We start from the raw sequence: 20906 nt of genomic DNA, 5'->3' as shown, positions 1-20906 counted from the left end.
AACTAGAAATATCATGAGAAAACAAATCATGCAGGAACCTCAGAATCTCATCATTTCAAATGATATACAATTCCCAAATAAAAATGTTTATCATATTGATGATAAACATCCAAGTGAGAAAATTCCTATCACCATCCATCAAAACATTTCTCAAGCTGATAACAAAAGACAAAAATGTGTTGGAAATACATCATCTATCAATGTGAATACAGTTGAAACAACAACATATGAAATTGAATTTCATCATTAATCAAATGAGTGAAGGTCAAACGATCTTTCAAAGAAATAGGCAAGGTGGGTGTTTCCCTTTGCTCCAAATTTTTCTATTAAACTTGAACTACATTGTTCTATTACTAATAACCTGCATTTATGTTTTCTATTCTCTCCATTCTACATTTTTCCCCTCCATAGAAATAATTCAAGAATATGCGGATTTTGGAGAGAAGAATCATAAGTGCATTTATTGTAGTGCACTTTTTTGGTTAAAATAATCCATTAAACAAATATCAAAATTCAATAAGCCTCTCTTTACTCTTTGTTGCCAACAAGGAAAAATTAAACTTCAAAGTCCAAAACCAACACCCTGTTTTTTAGAAAATTTGTTTGATCCTAATAAAGGGCAAAAAAGTGTATTATTCAGTGAAAATATCAGGGTTTACAATTCTATGTTTGCATTTACTTCAACGGGAGAAAAATTTGATAAATCAATTAACAATGGATTAAGCCCTTATATTTTCAAAATCAGTGGTCAAGCTCATCATTTAATAGGCTCTTTACTACCTCCTGAAGGTCAATGTCCAAAATTTGCCCAGCTTTATATATATGATACCCATAATGAGGTCATGAATCGCCTTGATGCAATTAATAGTAATAAAATAAAATAAAAAAAGCTTGATCAAAACATTGTGCAATGTTTTATTCTAATGTTTGATCAAACAAATGAATTGGTTCAACTTTTTCAAACAATTAGAGATAAATTTGAAGAAGGTTCTCTTCCTCCTCTAAATATCACATTGTTAGGCAGGCAATCTAATAGTAGCAAACAATATGAACAACCAACATGTGATGAAATTGGTTGTTTAATAGTAGGAGATATAGGCCTTTTTTATTCAAATAGAGATATTGTAATAGAATTTGAAAATGGAGAGTTAAAACGTGTGACAAAATTACATCCAAAATTCATGTCTTTACAATATCCTCTTCTTTTTTCTTTGTGAAGATGGGTATACACCTAATTTAAAATGGTATTGTACAAGCGATGAATCTAAACGAAGAAGAATTCCTATGAGAGCTTTTATAGCTTATCAAATATAAGAAAAAGTCTTTCAATTAAATACATTATTAAAAGGTGGAAGATTGTTCCAAAAAAAATTAGTAGACGCTTATGCAATACTTGAAGAAGATCAATTAGATTATATTAGGAAATATCAAAAAAAATTTAAGAAGTGAGGTTTATAAAGGCATTTATGATGCAATTATAAAGGTTGACAATGATGCTAATAACATAGGTCGAAGAGTGATTTGCCTAGCTCATATACTAGAAGTGCTAGATATATGCTTAACAATTATCAAGATGCTATGACAATTTGTAGACAATATGGAAATCAAGATTTATTTATAACTTTCACCGGCAATGTGAAATGGCCTGAAATTGTAAGAGAGTTTAATACAAAACCTAGATACAAACTAGAAGATCGGCCTGATATAGTTTCAAGATTATTTAAAATAAAACTTGATTATATGATCAATTATATCAAATCAGGAGAACCTTTTGGAGAAATTGAAGCAGGTAAATTTTAAAAACACACCATTTATACTACTCTCTATTTTTATCATTTTATTAAATGATAAAACTAACTAAATTTTTTTTCCCTTTTCTCACCCAATCAACAACAGATGTTTGTACTGTCGAATTCCGAAAAAGAGGATTGCCACATGCTCACATGTTGATCTGGTTGAAACAAAATTATAAATGTTATTCAGCAGTTGATATAGATTCTATCATTTCTACTGAATTACCATACATAACTATAGATTATGCTCTTTATGATATTGTTGCTCAATTTATGATCCATGGTCATGCGGACAAATAAATCCTAATTGTCCATGCATGCGAGAAGGCAAGTGTTCTAAATCTTTTCCAAACAATATAAAAGCGAAACAATTTTTGAAATAAATGGTTACCCTGTATATAGATGTCGTGACGACCCAACAAAATTTGTGATAAAAAATGGAATACAAATTGATAACAGTTTTGTAGTACCTTACAATTCTAAATTACTGCTTAGATACAACGCTCATATAAATGTTGAATCATGTTGTCAATCAATGCTTATAAAATATCTTTTCAAATATATAAACAAAGGTTCAGATAGAGCTAGAGTAGTTTTCCAAGAGAATTAACAAGATGAAATACTAGCCTATCTAAATTGTAGATACATATCTCCATATGAAGCTGTTTGGATGTTGTTTCAATATCCTATTCATTTTAGAAGACCCTCAGTTGAATGATTACCAAAACATTTACTTTTAGAACAAAATATTATTTTCAATGGTGATCAATCGCTTCAATCAATTGTTAACCAAAAAAATATTGAATATACAATGTTAACAAGTTGGTTTGAAGCTAATAAAACTTTTTGTGCAGCACGAACATTAACTTATGCAGAATTCCCTTCAAAATTTGTGTGGGATTCTCGCATTAAGATGTGGAAGCCTAGGAAAAAAAAAAAAGGATCCCTTGGTAGAATAGCTTATGTACATCCTGCATATGGTGAATTATATTATTTAAGAATGCTTTCGAATTTGCAAAAAGGGGCCTTTCACTTTAATGACCTAAAAACTGTTAATGGTATCATAGAATCATCATACCAAACTGCATGTAAATCCCTAGCTTTGTTAGGAGATGATAAAGAGTGGATTGAATCCTTAGCAAATGTTGTAAACACAGCCACATGTCCTCATTTAAGATAATTATTTGTCACAATCATTTTATTTTGTGATGTAGGAAATCCTCAAATTCTTTTCGACACTTATTGGAAAAATATGTCTGATGACATTTTACACAAATTACAACAAACTTTCGCAATGCCAAATCTAATTGTATAAAAATCTAAATTAAAAAATTCTCTTTTATTTGAATTAGAACAACTTTTTAATGTATCTTCCAACTCCTTAAAAGAGCATCACGATGAATATAAAATGTTAGAACTTATGATTGTAATAATTTAGAAAAAGAACACTCAATTTTAGTTACACAGCTCAACAAAGGTAAAAAAGATGTATATGATTGTGTTATAAAAACTGTTGAAGAAAAAATATCAGGCCTCTTTTTTGTCCACGGTCAGGGTGGAACATGAAAAACTTTTTTTGTGGCGTACTATAATAAGTAAAATTCAATCCCATCTTGTTTTAGTTGTTGCTTCATCAGGAATAGCATCATTATTATTACCTGGTGGTAGAACGGCTCACTCTAGATTTAAAATTCCCATAATTGTTAACAATTGCTCAACATGTCAAATAAAAAAAGGAACTCATCTCGCCAAATTAATTGAAAAAGCAGCTTTAATTGTTTGGGGCGAAGCTCCTATGAATCACAAACATTGTTTTGAAGCATTAGATAAATCACTTTCTGATATTTTATCGCATATAAATCCTTTAGATAACAATGTTCCATTTCATGGCAAACCTTTACTGTTAGGTGGTGATTTCAGACAAATATTACTAGTTATTCCAGGAGGAACAAGAGAAGAAATAATAGATGCCTCTCTCAATAGTTCTTATTTATGGCCTTTTTTAAAAATATTCAATTTAAAAAAAAATGTGAGACTATCTAAAACAAAAAATAAATGATTTTGCTACGTGGATTCTATGTATCAATAATGGTCAAATTGTTGATATAGATGATCCAAATGATAAAAATGCATCTTGGATCGAAATTCCTCAAGATTTACTTATTCATTCAAACACACATCCTATTCATTCCATTTTTTTAGCAACATACCCAAATTTTGAAACAAATTTCAATAATTTTGCTTATTTAAGAGAACGAGCTATTGTAACACCTCGAAACACAACTGTAACTTAAATAAATAACTATGCAATTGATTTATTACCTGGACAAGAACGCATTTATTTATGCTCAGATTCTTTATGCTCATCGTCTGAAAATTCTGAAAACCTTACCATTTTATATCCTACATAATTTTTAAACAAACTTGAATTCAATGGTTTACCTTCATATTATTTAGCTTTAAAAATAGGAATGCCTATCATGCTGTTGAGAAACTTAAATCAATCTTCAGGTTTGTGTAATGGAACACGATTAGTTATCACACAATTGTGTGATAAAGTTATCGAAGCAAAAATACTTGCTGGTAGTAACATTGGCCACAAAGTTTTCATACCTCGAATAAGCCTTACAGCTACTAAAAACAAATGACCTTTCATTTTTAAAAGGCGCCAATTCCCAATTAGACCGTGTTATGGAATGACAATAAAATAAAAGTCAAAGGCAATAATTGAAACAAGTTGGACTATATCTTTCTCAACCTGTATTTACTCATGGACAACTTTATGTTGCATTATCCAGGGTTACATCAACTAAAGGTCTTAAAATTATAATAGAAAATAATAAAGAAGCGCCAAATAATTACACTAAAAACATAGTGTATAAAGATGTTCTTCAAAATTTACAATGAGGTTCCAATTTTGATATATCCATAATTAAACATTTTTATATTTTTTCCCATTACTTTTAATAAATATATCCATACATTTTTATGCTAATAAAAAATATATTTTATTTGCATATTTAAAGTACAATGAGTTTCATTTATATCCGTAATTTGCAACCATTCCAATTTAACAAGAAACTCAAAGTACGTATCCGTAGAATGTGGCGACCAAAACTTATTGGATCTAATGACCAATTCAGCGACCTTCAGTGTATACTAGTTGACCAAATGGTAAGAAAAGCTCTTTTTCTATATTATTTCAATTTAATTAAAATAACATCACTTAAAGAAAATTAGACTTAACATAGTTAAATTTGTCTAACGCATTTTCTATTATCTATTATCATATATTTGTATTCCTTTCTTTTAAATATAATTTCCCCCTTATTAATTTTTCTCTTACTCTTTTTTTCAATTATGTAGACAAATGCAATACAAGCTAGCGTCAAAGAGATCGACTATGATTTCGTAGCTCCAAAAATAAAAGTTGGTTACATTTATGAAATAACACATTTCTACACTAGTCGCAACAAACCATCACACAAAGTTGTACCACATGTTGCACAATTGTTCTTCAAAGCGAGAACAACTTTCAAAGAACTACCAACCATTCACCCACACATTCCACGACATCGATTTTATATGGTCGATTATACTCAATTGTCTACTCGCATTGACAAAACTGACATCCTAACAGGTAATACTCTATATATTATTAAAAACTGTACATCTATATATAATAAGTATTCATAAAATAAAAAAAATTACACATTTTAATATCCTTATAATATTTCTTTATCAAATTGCAAGATATTTTTGGACACATTACTGGAATACAACCATTGGAACAAAAAATGGTCGACAATGAGAGGCTTGAGAATAAATGTGAAGTCTGCATTCAAAATATCAGGTACAAATATTCACAAAATGTTTATAATTAAAATTTTAAAGCATTATGTCTCTTTCTAAAATATTTTTTTCTACACATCTAATCATTCAGAAAAGAAGATGTTAGAATAACCCTGTGGGAAGATACTGCAAAGACTTTTGATTCCCAGGATTTACAACAATTGACATCGCCAATATTTTCAGCTTTTACAAGCCTGAAAGTTAAACAATTTCAAGGTATCCAATGTATTTTCACTTTTTTCTATTATTTACACTTCATCTCAAATAAAAACAAATCTAATTTATTATTTATCAACATGTAGGGAAAACTGTTCTCAACAGTAGTGTCTCAACATTAATTTTTATCAATCTATATATACAAGAATTGGCGGCCTACAAAATGATGTATGAATTTTTATCATTTTTGTTTTAACATATACCTTTATGTTCCCATTTTTCTAAATTAACACCTCTTCTTTATTATATAAAAATAACAATAACCACAACTTTAATGACTCTACACATGTCATTAAAATAATGCCTTCTTCCGCCACTCAACTAATGACATCTCAACATTTAGAATTTACTTAAAAGCTATCTGTCCAAGAGTTAAATGTTCTTGACCCATATACATATAAGGTAAATACACTAACTTCTTTCTTTAATCTCTTTATTATTCATATTTTACCATACAATTTTACAAATTATTTAAACTAAGTTTCACTTTATTCTTCTCTTATCACTATATATTTTATAATTATTTTTGCTCTATTAACAAATTTCTTTAAATATGTTTTATGACACTTCCATTATATGCTGAGCAGCTATTACGCGTTTTGACACACATAACGGCTGGAGATATAAAGCATGTCCATCTTGCTTTAAACAACTTAGAACTGCTGCCCACCATAATGAACTTTTGTGCCCAAAACACAATAATCAAATTCCTCTCCCTTGGTAATACAAATCTCAACAATTAGTTTCATTTTATCTTTCTATAAAGTTTAAACACAATTATTTTAAATTATTAAAATATTACATAAATTTTACATACAGGTTCAAAGTGAGCTTAGTACTTGAAGATTCAACTAACGAAATCAATGCAATCATAATTGGAAGAGCAGCAGAACAATTGTTTAGAATTTCTTGCAATGAATTGGTTGTTCAAAGAGATTTTACCGACCAACAACAATTGCCAAATGCAATTCGGCAAACAAGAGGACAATTCAAAAAATTTCAACTTCGATTTGGGACCATACGAAGTGATTCCAACATAAATGATCTACTCATTCAAGCAATCTTCGACGACACAATGCCACTTCTTGAACCAACATCGCAATCATCTGACAAAAGTTTGGCTACACATGACAAAGAAAACATTGCTACCCAAATAGTTCAACCCATTACCTCGCTTCACTCAAAGCAAATTCCAAGTGAGCTCAGCTAATGCTTCTATAACAGAGGCTACCCTAATTTCAAAAAAAAGATATAAAAACGCTATCAAAAGAGCTCTCTTTACCTTTCGCCCATCAAAAAATCCAAAAAAGGATAGAATTTATATAACAATTTACTCTTTTATATCAATATATACGCATTTTCTAACATTTACCAATATATTTCTTTTTCTTCCATTTAGCATTTCTCTAAGTCATGTTCGAACCCAAAACAAATCTGAAGAAATTATTGCTACAAAAAGTATGGAGGAAATTATATCAGATTCTGATTTACCAATCATTGGCTTAAAGAAGAAAACAAGCGAAGACAGTTTGGCAACCAGTTCTCCTACCCCGAGATTAGAGTTTGTATTCTCCCTTTTACAATTCATTCATCTCATTTAAATACATATTACATGCATAATATTCAATTATTCATATCTTCATTCTTCACTCAATCTTTATATATTAAATTGTAACTGTAAGGGCTTTTTCTTCCAGCAACTGTAAATGGGTTGGGTTGCCGTAAAGAGCAGATGGATGAAATTATCCCCTGTGTCTGAGTTCAAAGATCAAGCCCCAAAAATGCTTCGAAAGGACAAAGATGCCTTAGGAAACACCTTGATTACCTTTACCAACAAAAATAACAACAGCTTACAGATAGATTATCTAGCTTGGCATGAGAGGCTTGCGGCATGGAAGCAAAATTGACATGAGTTTAGCACTGAAGAGAAAGTTATGCGTTCTTGGGGGGGGGGGGGGGGGGGGAAGGGTTTAAAAAAAAAAAAAAAAGGGTTGCAGGAAGGGTTTTGCTGAGAATGAGGGAAAAAGAGAGGAATGGGTGGCTTGAGTGTTTTTTCGGCAGCTTGACAGAGGCTCTGTCAAGTGTTAGAACAGTCTGCCATAAGAGGAAAAATGGGGGAAAATGATGAATACAGCACGAATTTGCTGGATTTTGCAAGTGAGAGAGGAAGCTTATTATATGGATGTGGTTGTTTTAGCTAGTGATGAAGTAGTGGGTGTGCTGGGTGGTTTCTGGCAGCTTGACAAAAAATTTGTCAAGCTCTGGAACTTTTTAACAGAAGGAGAGATGGAGGAATAGAGCACGAAATTGCAGAGGTTTCAGATATGAGAGATGAAGCTTGCTCTCTGAATGTGTGTGTTGAGATGATGGGTAGGAAATACCTCTTTTTATAGGTGCTGAAAGCTACTTTTTTCCAAGAAACCCTAATGATTTCCATCCAATTTGGCCAAGCTTTTTCCTTCCTTTGACTTATCCTATTTGGTGAAATTCTCTCTGCCCAATCTCACAAAATCAGGGATTTTTTGGAGCTCAATGCCCTTCCCGCAGCTACCTCAGTGGAGAACTCCCATTTTCAGCCATCTTTCTTCCTTCTTTTCTCCCATCTTCTATGGCTAAATATGATAGGGGAAAGAAATGGGTATGTACACTAGTTTGAAGGGTGTTTTGCTCAAGTATCCTTTGATTTTTGGATGTTTTTGGTTGAAACTTGTTCCCTTCTATGTGCTGGAGCCTCCCAGCAGCTCTACGCACATGGACCTCCAGGCTCCCTTCGTGGCTTTTGTTCTCCAGCCAAGTACTAGGGCTTTTGCAGCTTCTTGTTCTAATTGTATGGGCTTCCTAAGACAACAAGTTAATTTATCAAACAAATGGGCTAACTTCATCAAGTATTGGGAGTAGTTTGGTTGAAGTGATTGGCTATTTTGGTTGGAGTGATGGGCTATTTTGGTTGGGCTACTTTCTCTTTTGTGCTCACCCATATGTTTGGGCCTAGGACATGGGCTTGAGTTCCTAGGCTCCCAAGCAACCCCGGGACTTCCATTTCTCGGCCCATCAATAGGCCTCATGTTAACTTATTACCATTCATACCACAACCCACTCAAGCAAGCCCCGGGCATTTGAGTGGCTTGGGCCCACTTAGGCTTGCAGCGTGATTAGGTGTGAAATAATGATTTCCTGCTTGGCATGCTTTAATTTTATCGTCCCTGAAGAGGGACATGACGTTCAATTTAGCATGCGCTTGTAGAGCCAGTGCCTTTTATAGGCTCATTTCAATTTTTAACATGACGAATTGCATATTTATTTGGCATGGCACGTGGATCATGACTCATGCAAACGCGAATAACGAACTTTTACATGCTCCAAATTGGGTCTTTTCTTAATAAGGCATTGCGCTGGGCTGAGAATTTATTTGGGTCCAACCGTAGATTTTTTGGGCCTTAACAGTAACAAATTGTGTTGAATTTGACAAAATCATCATTTTTGTGATATTTTGATTGATGCTTTGTTTTAATATTGTGTTCCTTTGAATTAAGGTATTATAAGATTATCTCTACTTATCATATAGGTCTAAAAACCATTTAAACCACTATTGAATTATGTATAAATGAAATTTTTGCATGCTAAACGTTTGAGAATACTATTAAATTGTTATATTTATAGGTGAATTTTTTTAGAAAATGTCCGTTTTTCAGGGGAGGCTCTGCCCGTTTTTAGCATAAATATGAAACCCTTAAGTAATTTTAACTTTAAATAAGGGCAAAAGATATTTTAGTCATATGTACCTAACACATAAAAGAATTAAAAGCTTAAACATTATATTTACATCCCTTTCTTCAATTTTTCTTCAATACATCCAACCATAATTATTTTACCTCTTTTCAACTTTTCCTTTAGATGAACACAGAATTTAAAATATGTTTACACTATGTTACTTCAATTGGAAAACCATCTACAACTTGCTCATTAGTTCTCTTACTCCAACATTAAAGTTTGTATTCTCTCTTTTAGATTATTCATCTCATTAAAATACATATTACATACATAATATTGAATTATTCAAATCTTAAAAGAAAAGAAAAACATTGCGTTCTTATTGAATTTCGTTACTTTGTGTTTTTTCGATTGGAAAACCATTTATAACTTTCTTATTAAATTGTTAAAATTATATTATTCCAGTTTATACATAATTAGATGTTTATGATTATTGTCCTAACTCAATTTTCCCCATTCATCAACATTAACACTTGCCATTTTCCCTTTTTTTTTATAATAGGGTCAAGATCTCCATTAAAGAAAAGAAAAGTCATGAAGAAATTGCCAAACAAAACCCACCCAATTAAACAACATGCTACTCAAAACTATCCAAATTTTGCTATTTTGATAGCTGCTTCTCACTATTAACATTTCAATGTATATAAATAACAAGCAGCCTGTAAAATATATTATTACTTTCTTTTTTGCCACTTATACTACCTTAGTTAAGCATAATGCTACAAGTTAAATCTCATTGTATATATAAACAATCTTATTTTGTCTACGTAATTTCAAAATCCGTAGCATCGCGCGGGCTTTTTTGTTAGTTAGTCTCTAAACTTGTTCTATCCATCTTTGATAAGCACCTATTTATAGGCTTACAACTGTAGGTATTTAACCCACAAATTATAACTACTAATTACAATAATAAGAGTATAAGTTACAAACATGAAAAGGTGAAGATAATGGGTGTTATGGTGGTCATCCACATTCCCATATATTTATAATACTCCCCCTTATATGTCTACCATACAATGACATAGTTGTTTCATTAAAAATCTTGCTCAGAAAACCTAGTGAGACAAAACCTAAGCGAAGAGAAAAAGAGTGCAACATTCTTGATATGGTGTTGGACGCGCTTATATTGCCTCGTTAAAACCCTGTTAGGAAAAACTCAGTGGGACGAAAACCTAGTCATAGGAAAAAAAGTACAACACGCATATGTCATATAAGTAGAAAATTGTTAAATGCTCCCCGTGATGAATTACTCCCATGATGACCACAAACGTGAATTATTTGAAGATACAACACAAATGATATTTATATCTCATTTTCCTCATGCAGAGCAAGTTTTGGTAATGCTTGTATAAAATTTCTTCAATATCATCATTAGTGTGTCTTTGCTTTGAATCTCTGTTGAGGTTAAAGTAATACCAAAAATATCTAGACTATTTTCAAAAATCTTTTCACATTAACAATTTTCAAAATAACATCGTATTCTATAATATCATCAAAATAATAATATAAGCATATTCATAATTTACTGTTACGAGGACAAGAGTATAAAAATTGTACGATGTAATAAGCTATTCATTTAAACTTTTGTATATTATACTAACATGTCATAGGCTCTTCAAGAGACCTAAAAATTCTGATAACTTCTTTAAAAATTGAACACGTTGCAATGATATTGAAATTGAATTCAAATTCATAACTCAATCAAAGTACTCACTCAAGCAATTATATCATTTTCATGTCATATAAAATTGAGTACATACATTGAGCTTCAGGCTCCTTAAGGCCTGTTTGGTATTTGATTTGAGTCCAATTTTATAAACTAAAAAACATATTTTAAATTCAAAGGCCCAAAAACTCATTTGGTAGGCCCATTTTTAAAAACCCAATCCCAAAACAAACTTTAAAAAACCCATATTATTAAAAACAAAACAAATGCTTTTTTCTTGAATTTTTTTTTCTTACGTTGTTCGCTGCTGGTTCGCTCTGTGCTACTGGTTTCTCGCTCAAACTTCAAGCTTCCATGGGAGAAGCTTGAAGCTCGCTTGCTCCCTCTCTCTCCATCTCTCTCTTCATCTCTCTCTCTCTCTCTCTCTCTCTCTCTCTCTCTCTCTACCTCTCTCCTCCTTTCTCTCATCAGTTCAAACCCTAGAAATTGGGGATTTCCAAATCAAATACCAGTTTGCTTTTTCTATTCCTTTTTTCTTTTGATTTCTCCAATTTTTATGGATAGCTGGGTTTTGTTTGTTGGTAATGTGAATTTTTGTTTAAGTCTGATAATGGGTTTCTTTTGTGTGGTAAATAGAACCACCTTGCTTATGGATACCAAGGGCTTTCAAGGTTGAGAGGTACAAAGACAAAGAAATCTCTAGGGTTGAAGCTGAAAGGGAGGATTGTAGTGGATCCAAAGATCTCGGCCGTCGTAGCAAGGTTTGACGACAATCATCTCTCTTTCTCATTTTACAATCTATTTGGTGCAAAGAACATTTTACAATCTCTCTTTCTCATTTTATTTTTATTCCATATCTTGTTCTTTGATTTTATAATCAGATGTATGCTTATGAATGGGCATATTGCTTCTAAAATGTTCTCCATGTGTTCTATTGTACTCTATTGTGAAACACTTAAACCACTGGTATGTTTTGTCATGAAAAGTTAATTAAAAGCTAAGTCTTATTTTGATCATTGTGTATCCTCAATTGTGCGCTTATTGATGTGTTGATACTGTTCAGTTACAACTATATCATGGAATCAGGCCCAATTAAATGATAAATATTTTATGTTATGGTACTACAGAAATTGCATTTTTACCCAAAAATGTATATTATTGTGAAACACGTTGTCTTCTTTAGAATCTTCGACTTATTGACATTTGAAGATGAAGATAAGAGGTGCCACGTTGCCACAAATCAAATCAAAAATCTGGATAGTTGCTCCTTGACTGACATGTGTCACTCAAAAATCATATTCGAAAAGTTATTAATATTCCTTGAGGATAAAAGTGTCACGTGGACACAAAATCTTATCAGAAATCTTGTTAAATGCTTATCAATGTACACGTGTTATATATGGAATATTGTCTCTAAATAGTAGTTTAATTAAATTAAACAATACATAGTTGTGGAATGTATGAGTGTTGTGCCATAGTTTTTCTCAAAATAATAAAATATGAAGGGCCCTAAAATATAGCCCTGCATGACTGGAGATGGAAAAATTTAACCCTACATTCATCTTTAAAAAATTACTATTTTGAAGGGCTAAATTTATAGCCATGTACTGCATTTAGCCCTATGACTAGAGATGACATTACATGATTGAATAAGAACTGAGAAAATTCTAGTCCTCCATTAGTTGTATAAGAATTGAGATTCTTGAGTCTCTCACTTGACCTCACAAAGATTGGTGACGTGAAATATCATGTTGATATTGGTCTTTGCTCCTTAATGAAAATCTTGGACTTATGACAAATAATAAAATACAATTGAAATCTTGTAAGTAGATAGACAAGATAGATGTTTATAATAAAAAAAGCCAATTTCTTTGTAAAATATCAAATTTCACATGCACTAGATATCTAAACGAAAATAAAAATAAAATAATTATTATATGTTTGGAACTTGTTGTTCAGCTTTTTTGTTGTTGATGTGCTTCTTTCCATTTGTCAAAGCCTAGGTAACAAGAGTTCTGTATTTGTGATATATAAGAGGAAACTTTTCTATTTCTCTAGGATGGAAAAATAAAATATCAAGTGGTTAGAGGCTCGTGTTGATAACGTGTTATAACTAAGGGAATTTGTAGAGAGAAATGAGGAGTAGAGGAAGACAATAGAAATTAGTCTCTAAACTTGTTCCATTCATCTTTGATAAGCACCTATGTATAGGCTTACAACTATAGGTACTTAACTCACAAATTATATCTACTAATTACAACAATAAGAGCATAAGTTACAAACATGAAAAGATGGAGATAATGAGTGTTATGGTGGTCATCTACATTCCCATATATTTATAACATAAATGAAATAGTTCTACTATTAGTATTATTTTTCTTCAATCTCACCAATTTTTGCGCCATAGATTGGTTGATTTATTTATTTAGGGTGTCGTCTGTAAATTGCTTCGATTACCTTCGATTTTGATAAAATTCTTTTTTCTACTTTTAAATTTTTTGACATAGCTACTCATTTTACAATATCAAAAATTTGAAAGTTAATATCTAAAATTTAAGCAAAAAACTTGTGCTAAATGAAAATTTGACATCAATATAATAACTCAACTCATTATAAATTGTCTCTTTATCATGTATTAGATGGTTGACACACATCATATTTGTATAAACATAACATATATGTGTAAAAAACTTATAACTTAAATAGGTAACATATACTCAGATACTTAACATGAATGTATGTAGACTAACTCATGTGCTAGCTATGACTATGTTGTTTAGAGCTGAGCTACTATGTGAATTATGAAAATGTGATTCTTCCACTCCCTTACCTACAAGTCTTCCACCATTCACTAAGCTTTCAATTCATGGCAATCACAATTGTTGATAACTTTACTACATATTTACCTACTTACCTCCACCAACTCTTATATTTGTGGTTTCACCTAATCAAAAAATCTACACCCATCCTCAACAACAACAGAAAACGAAATCATATTTATAATTAATAGTCATTGGAGACTACATTAAGGGCATGTTTGGTATGGCTCACTAAATGGGACTGTGCTATATTAGACCTGAAGCCCATGTTTGGTTAGCAAGAGGACTAATGTAAATGGGATAGTAGAGCCCAACAGTAAAAAAAACGCCTCACTCGTTCTCCTTATACAGAGAAGCTCAAAATGAGTTCGCAAAATAAGCCTTCGCTATATTGAACACGCCTCTCTCCAGTTCACTTCTTCTCTGCGACTCCACTCCACCTCTCCTGCGTTCAACATCGACTCATCTTCTTCGAATCTTGACGCAGGTAAGTTTTTTCTGGTCTTTCCCTTTGGATACCTCTCTTATTCCTTCTTCCATCTCTTTGATTTTTGCAAATCTCCTCAACAATTTTGACTGTGCTATGAGAATCTCTCCTTCCTTTTCTCTGTTATTTTCTTCTTCTCTTCTCTAATTTTCGTAGAATCTGTAGGGGCATATATATACATGATGTTAATTGGCAATTAATTTGCAATTGGGTATTTCAGAAAACCTAGAAATTCAGAAGTAAAGTAGACTTTTGGCATGAATCTTGAGTTTATTGAACTTGCTGTTTCAGTTTTTATGGTTTTCATTACATATCGATATAATATAATATAACAAGGTAGAAAATTATTACCTAGATTCTTCGGATGGGTGCTGTAGAATTGGGTTGCGTCAATGTCCTGAATTGCCTCAGCAGCTGGCACAGGCCTATCAAACACCTTGTTCATTAGATAGTGAGTGACCAACTCCTTATCTGTTGGCATAAACCTAAATCCCACTGGCAGCTGGCCTGAGCTCATCATTGCTTCTTGTCCATGTTCTGCTTCCATGTATATATATCGTGGACCGTTTGATCATCACTTGGAAGAAATGATCAAGAAAATGGCTGGCAAAACAGCTCAAGTAAATCAAGGCTGAATTAACTTATATATATGTATAGGTGGTAATTGAATCCTAGTAGGACTTTTTTTGATTACAAAGACAGAACCCAATTCACCTTTTTTCTCTTTTTGTTGTTTATCGTTCTTGTGTATGTGTGTATACTTGGAAGATGTTGAGCTTAGAGTGGTGTTTAGTTTTTGACTCTGTTTTGCCAATGCGATATATGTTAAAAAAAAATATGGATGCAATAAAAAATAAAAAATGGATGCGATGGTGTCCAGTATGTGATTACAGTTTGCAGTTTGGCAATTTGATTTCAGTGCAGAAAAAAGCCAGCTACTACATGACCCAGAAAATATTAGAACACCATACTACTTTGCATTTGTCAAACTCAAGCTAAAGTCCCAGAGTCTGGTTGCCAAATCTGCATCTTTTGCCTGAGAGCTCGGTTTGGCGATGTTACAGTCCATAAAGTATTCACCGCCTACTCCCTTAAGCTGTGGATGGAGTGCCACAAAGATATCGGACTTACCTTGAGTTTTAGTGTAGATTGAGTTCAAATTTGACTTGTGATTTTTTCTCAATTTTTTCAGCTTTTTCTTACTTGAATACATAATTGGGCTCATATAGCTATTATATAGAGTAGCTAAACCGACTCAAAAGATAGCAAATATCTAGTGAAGTCGGTTATTGCATAGTAACCGACTTCCAAAGTGTTTTCCAGCCACTAGTTGTAATATAAGTCTAGAATTTTCTAGTTACAATACATTATATAATTAATAGGATCTTTCTAGTGTAGAGATCAAATTTGACTAGTCATCTTTTCTCAATTTTTCTGTTATATGCTGCTGTCTTAAATTCAATGTGATAGTTTGAAGGTCAATGACTCAAATTATACATACTTTAATCAATTAACATGGTGATGGTGTTGACATGACAATGATGTTTAAGGTTTAACAGTGAGTGCAGCACATGCAATGTTTATCAAGGCCATGGTAGATCTAACAAAACAACACATATGACCCGTTTTTTCCACTTTAATTATTATTGGGCTTTGTATCTTGCATGGGCATCAAATTCAAATATTTGAAGTGTATCTGTCATTTGACAGAGCAATTTGCAGCATGAATATAACTTGGTTTTGATCTCTCAAATAAGGAAATGCAATGAATAATATGGTGTGAATCAGCAGCAACATCTTTTGGCAAAAAGTGAAATAATTCTAGAACTTTTTTCTTCATATTTGTTGTGGTACTAGGCACACATTGGTTGATAATTTTTGGTCTATGGGATGAATTTTCTATACTTTGTGAATGGTATTAATTATGGCTTTGCATTAATTACACTGTTTCTATTTGCATATATGAAACTTTTTGTTTTTAATTTGGGGTTATTTTACTTTCAGTAGGATTGGTTAAGTGGAATAATTCTTTTCTTTTTTGATTAATAGATATGGATCAAAGACGAATATTGTTGATATTATTGTTGGAGATGTGGCATTTAGAGACCATGTGTGCTTGCACGATTCTTATGCTTATGATGCTAAAAAATATGAGAAGAAATCGAGGACTTATAGAAAGACGTTCCCTCAATAACCGTTCGTTTGTTAGACATGAGAATCGATTACGTTATTTGAACAGTATATTAGGCAATGATAGAGAATGTGTGAGTGAACTAAGAATGGATTTAAAGACGTTTGGTTTATTATGTGATTTGCTTCGCACGGATGGAAGGTTAAAGAATGACGGTTTGGTAACTGTGGAGGAGCAAGTATGTATGTTCTTGCATATGCTTGCTCATCATGTTAAGAATCGTACTATTAGAAATAGATTTGTTCGATCAGGAGAGACTATTAGTAGGTACTTCAATTCTGTGTTACAAGGCATTTTAAGATTACAAGGTAGTCTATTGAGAGTACCAGAACCTGTAGGTGATAACTGCACAGATCATAGATGGAAATGGTTTAAGGTATGTTTATTATACTTTGGCTTTCTTTTCTATGATCTGTGCAGCATATAAACTTAATGAAAGTTTACCCTTTTTTTTTTTTTTTTTTTAATAGAATTGCTTGGGAGCACTAGATGGAACATACATTAAAGTGCGAGTAGCTGAAACCGAAAAACCGAGATATCGGACTAGAAAGGGAGAGATTGCAACAAATGTGTTGGCTGTTTGCTCACGTGATATGCAATTCATATTTGTGTTGCCGGGTTGGGAGGGATCCGCATCCGATTCTAGAGTCCTTCGAGATGCCATAACTAGGCCTAATGGATTAAGAGTTCCTACCGGTAAGGCCATTAGCTAGTGTCCACTTTATAAATAATTGTAAGTTTATACAATTACCACACAATAATAGGAATTGACTTCTTTTATTTTTAATTTTTGGTTATTAGGTTATTATTACCTTGTAGATGGTGGGTACACAAATGGTGAGGGATTTCTTGCACCATATAGAGGAACAAGGTATCATCTATCGGAATGGAGAGAAGGAAATACACCTGTAAATCATCAAGAATATTTTAATATGAAGCATGCTAAAGCAAGAAACGTAATAGAACGTTGTTTCGGGTTGCTAAAAGCTAGATGGGGCATACTAAGGAGTCCATCTTTTTATCCAATAAAGACACAATGTCGAATCATTACGGCTTGTTGTCTTTTACATAATCTCATTAGGAGGGAGATGTCTAGAGATCCGCTAGAGCATGAAATAAATGAAATTGAAGAGACGGAAAATGTGATAGAAGGTGATATGGTTGGCACCATTGGAGCATCGGATGAATGGACTACTTGGAGGAATGACTTGGCGTTCCAAATGTATAATGAGTGGCAAGGAAATGCGAATAACTAGCCAACTCTTGTTATTTATGTTTGAGTTCTTAAAGTGTTTTCTTTTTTATGTGATTGTAATTTGTATTTGAGGCATGATAATTCGGCCTTAACAATGTATTGATTGTGGTATTAAAGAAAATTTATCAATTTGTTTGCTGATTTTATTTTTCATTTTGTTTTTAAGGTTATGTGATGTACCAAAGAAGAGTCATGCCTTGAAACAAAGCTATGTTTTCTTTGCAAATTTCAATTATTGATTGTGGTATTATTTTATTTGTGTTGATTATTCTTAGGGATGGAAAGTGAAGGTAACAGTCAAAACTTTGAACAAGGAAAGAAAGGAACTAGGCGGTCATGGTCCAAGTTTGAAGAAGATTCGTTTTTGACCGTGCTAGATGATTTTGTGGCTGCAGGCCAACGCTGTGAGACTGGTAGTTTCAAATCTGGTACTATGGTCCAAATGGAGAAGGCTTTGAATATTAAATGTCCTGATTCGGGGCTAAAGGCATGCCCTCATATTGAATCCAAATTGAAGAAGTGGAAAAAGCAATATAGCATAGTCTATGACATGATAAACACAAGTGGATTTGCTTGGAATGATATAAAAAAGTGTGTTGAGGTTGACAGTAATGATGCATGGGAAACTTATGTGCAGGTACATGATTACATATTTTTGCTATTTTTCTTACATAAAGATGTTAAGTGGGTTTGATGAGTGTAGATTTTAAACTTGCTTTTGTTATTATTTTTTTTTTAACATATTGAAAATAAGCTAAGTGGTGCCTTGTTTTATCATAGCACCACAAGGAAGCAGCCGAATGGAGGAGCAAGCCATTTCCTTTGTTTGATAGACTTTCTAATATCTTCGGAAAGGATCGTGCTAATGGACAAAGAGCTGAAGCCCCCGCTGACATGATGGAAGAGCAAAGCAATAATGATGTCAATGCTAGTGATAATTGTGTCCAGGAAGATGCATCTCCTATGTCTTTAAACATAGAAGGAAGCCAATCTATGAACAGTCAAAATAAGAGGAAAAGAGCTACAAGTTCAAGTGATGAAGAGAAGATTGTGACTGTATTGGAGAAATTGTTTGAGGCATCTGGGAAAAGGATGCAAATGGTGACTGAGGCTATAATAAAAGGTAATGAAGATCGATCTGATATTGCCAAAGAACTCAAGAGAATGGGATTTTCTCCTTTAGATCAAATTGCAGCACTAAAGCTCATTTTGGAGAAGCCACAAAACATCTCTATATTCATGTCTTTGGATGATGATATCAAGAAAGTGTTTGTTGAGCAGTTGCTTAGTGACAATGCTTGAGGACATGGCCTAGCTAAGTTTGATGCATCTATCTTTTTGGAAACACCACAAATGATGCATTGATAAGATTGGCTTCATTTTGGAAACACCACAAATTGTATAACATTTTGCTAGCATTAAAGCCATATGGTTCATGGTTGTGGGGTTTATTAGTTTCATTTTGAAATTGTGGATGTTTATTTGTATGTATTAATGGTAGAATTGTGTGTAGCGAACTAAACCTCTAATTTCTGAGTCATGTAGATGACTTTGGCATATATGAAAATTTCTAACTTTTGCACATATGAAATGTACATGTGAATTTGGTTTGGAGGAAAAGAAATGTATATTGTCAATTTGGTAATTCTAATAACAAAAAAACTACATTTAATTATTTAACAATTATTATTTTTAAATATAAAATAATTATTTTTTAGTCCCACACAGTACCAAACATAGGTCTTCACTATTTTTACAATCCAGCTTCTTAGTCCGACGCAGCACCAAACGTAGGTCAATACTTAATCCAGCTTAGTCCAATCCGAGCTAATCCAAGATAGTCCCAGGATTTAGTCCAGTCCATGACAGTCCGCCGTTCCAAACGACCCCTAAGAGGTCAAAGTGTCCACGCATTTTTCTTTTCCGTTGGTTATAAATATCTCAACCTAACTTTTACTAAATAAACATACATTGAACTTGATATTATCTATGAAGTTATTAAGACAACAACCGAACCCTAAGCTACAAACCCCACAAATATCCCTTGTATACAAAATGATATAGAAACCTTTTTGGTCACTCGGTTTTACACGAAAAATCAATTTGGTCACTCAAAATTTTTTTTAGCCAAATTGATCACTGTGCTTCTTAAAGTTTACAATTTATAGACATTCCTTTATTTTCCGTTAATTATATTAAGTGCAGTTTTTTATTTCTATTTTTTTAGGAAGCATGTTTAGTCTTCTTATTCTAACTCAATGAGTTAAGGCATATTGTGCTATTAGGGTTTAACAAATTGGTCAGAAATCTTATGTCAAAATCGAAATTGTGAGGTATAAGGTCACAGACTGGATGCTATATTGAGCCTAAATCGATTGAGTAAGAACAACATTGTGACTTCGGATGGCAAGAAGAAGTAATCAAGGAGATAGAGCACCAAAATATATTCATAAATTGTTGATTTCATTTTAATTTATTTTCCTTATAATTTCGATTCAACTATTTCCCCCAATTTGTTAAACCCTAATAGCACAATATACCATACTTGTTGAGTTAAAGGAACAAGATTGAAGATGTTTTTAAAAAAATAATAATAATAAATGCACTTAACGGAAGATAACGGAATGTTTATAAATTGTAAACTTTGGGAAACATAGTGACCAATTTGGTTAAAAAATTTTTATCAATAACCAAATTGAATTTTCATGTAATACCCAATAACCAAAAAAGTATTTAACCCTATTGAAAAAGTAATTTATTGTTAAATATAATTAAGAATGTTGATTGAAAAATTTTAATTTGGACAAAAATTGGGTTTTGAAAAAGTATATGCCGGTCCACACATACCTTAGGGCC

The 20906-nt window shown here is 32.4% G+C and overlaps 2 protein-coding genes across 5 annotated transcripts; both read left to right on the top strand.

Annotated features, from left to right (window-relative positions):
* On the top strand, positions 11945-18179 carry LOC109946890 (protein ALP1-like). The gene is made up of 3 exons (XM_020556064.1): positions 11945-12059; positions 17266-17491; positions 17597-18179. The coding sequence occupies exons 2-3, from the start codon at positions 17389-17391 to the stop codon at positions 18049-18051; spliced, it is 558 nt and encodes a 185-aa protein (XP_020411653.1). The 5' UTR covers positions 11945-12059; positions 17266-17388; the 3' UTR covers positions 18052-18179.
* On the top strand, positions 14087-19634 carry LOC109946887. Of its 4 annotated transcripts, XM_020556054.1 has the most exons (3): positions 14102-14604; positions 18326-18687; positions 18831-19634. In XM_020556054.1, the coding sequence occupies exons 2-3, from the start codon at positions 18328-18330 to the stop codon at positions 19350-19352; spliced, it is 882 nt and encodes a 293-aa protein (XP_020411643.1). In that variant the 5' UTR covers positions 14102-14604; positions 18326-18327; the 3' UTR covers positions 19353-19634. The 4 variants fall into 4 exon arrangements, 1 of the variants encoding a protein (XP_020411643.1); XR_002269969.1 differs by lacking the exons at positions 18326-18687; positions 18831-19634 and adding an exon at positions 15529-16145 and having other exon boundaries at positions 14087-14604; XR_002269967.1 differs by lacking the exons at positions 18326-18687; positions 18831-19634 and adding an exon at positions 15524-16145 and having other exon boundaries at positions 14087-14604.

Source organism: Prunus persica, chromosome G1, assembly GCF_000346465.2.
Source record: "Prunus persica cultivar Lovell chromosome G1, Prunus_persica_NCBIv2, whole genome shotgun sequence".
NCBI lineage: Eukaryota > Viridiplantae > Streptophyta > Magnoliopsida > Rosales > Rosaceae > Prunus > Prunus persica.
This window is presented reverse-complemented; position numbering and strand designations above follow the sequence as displayed.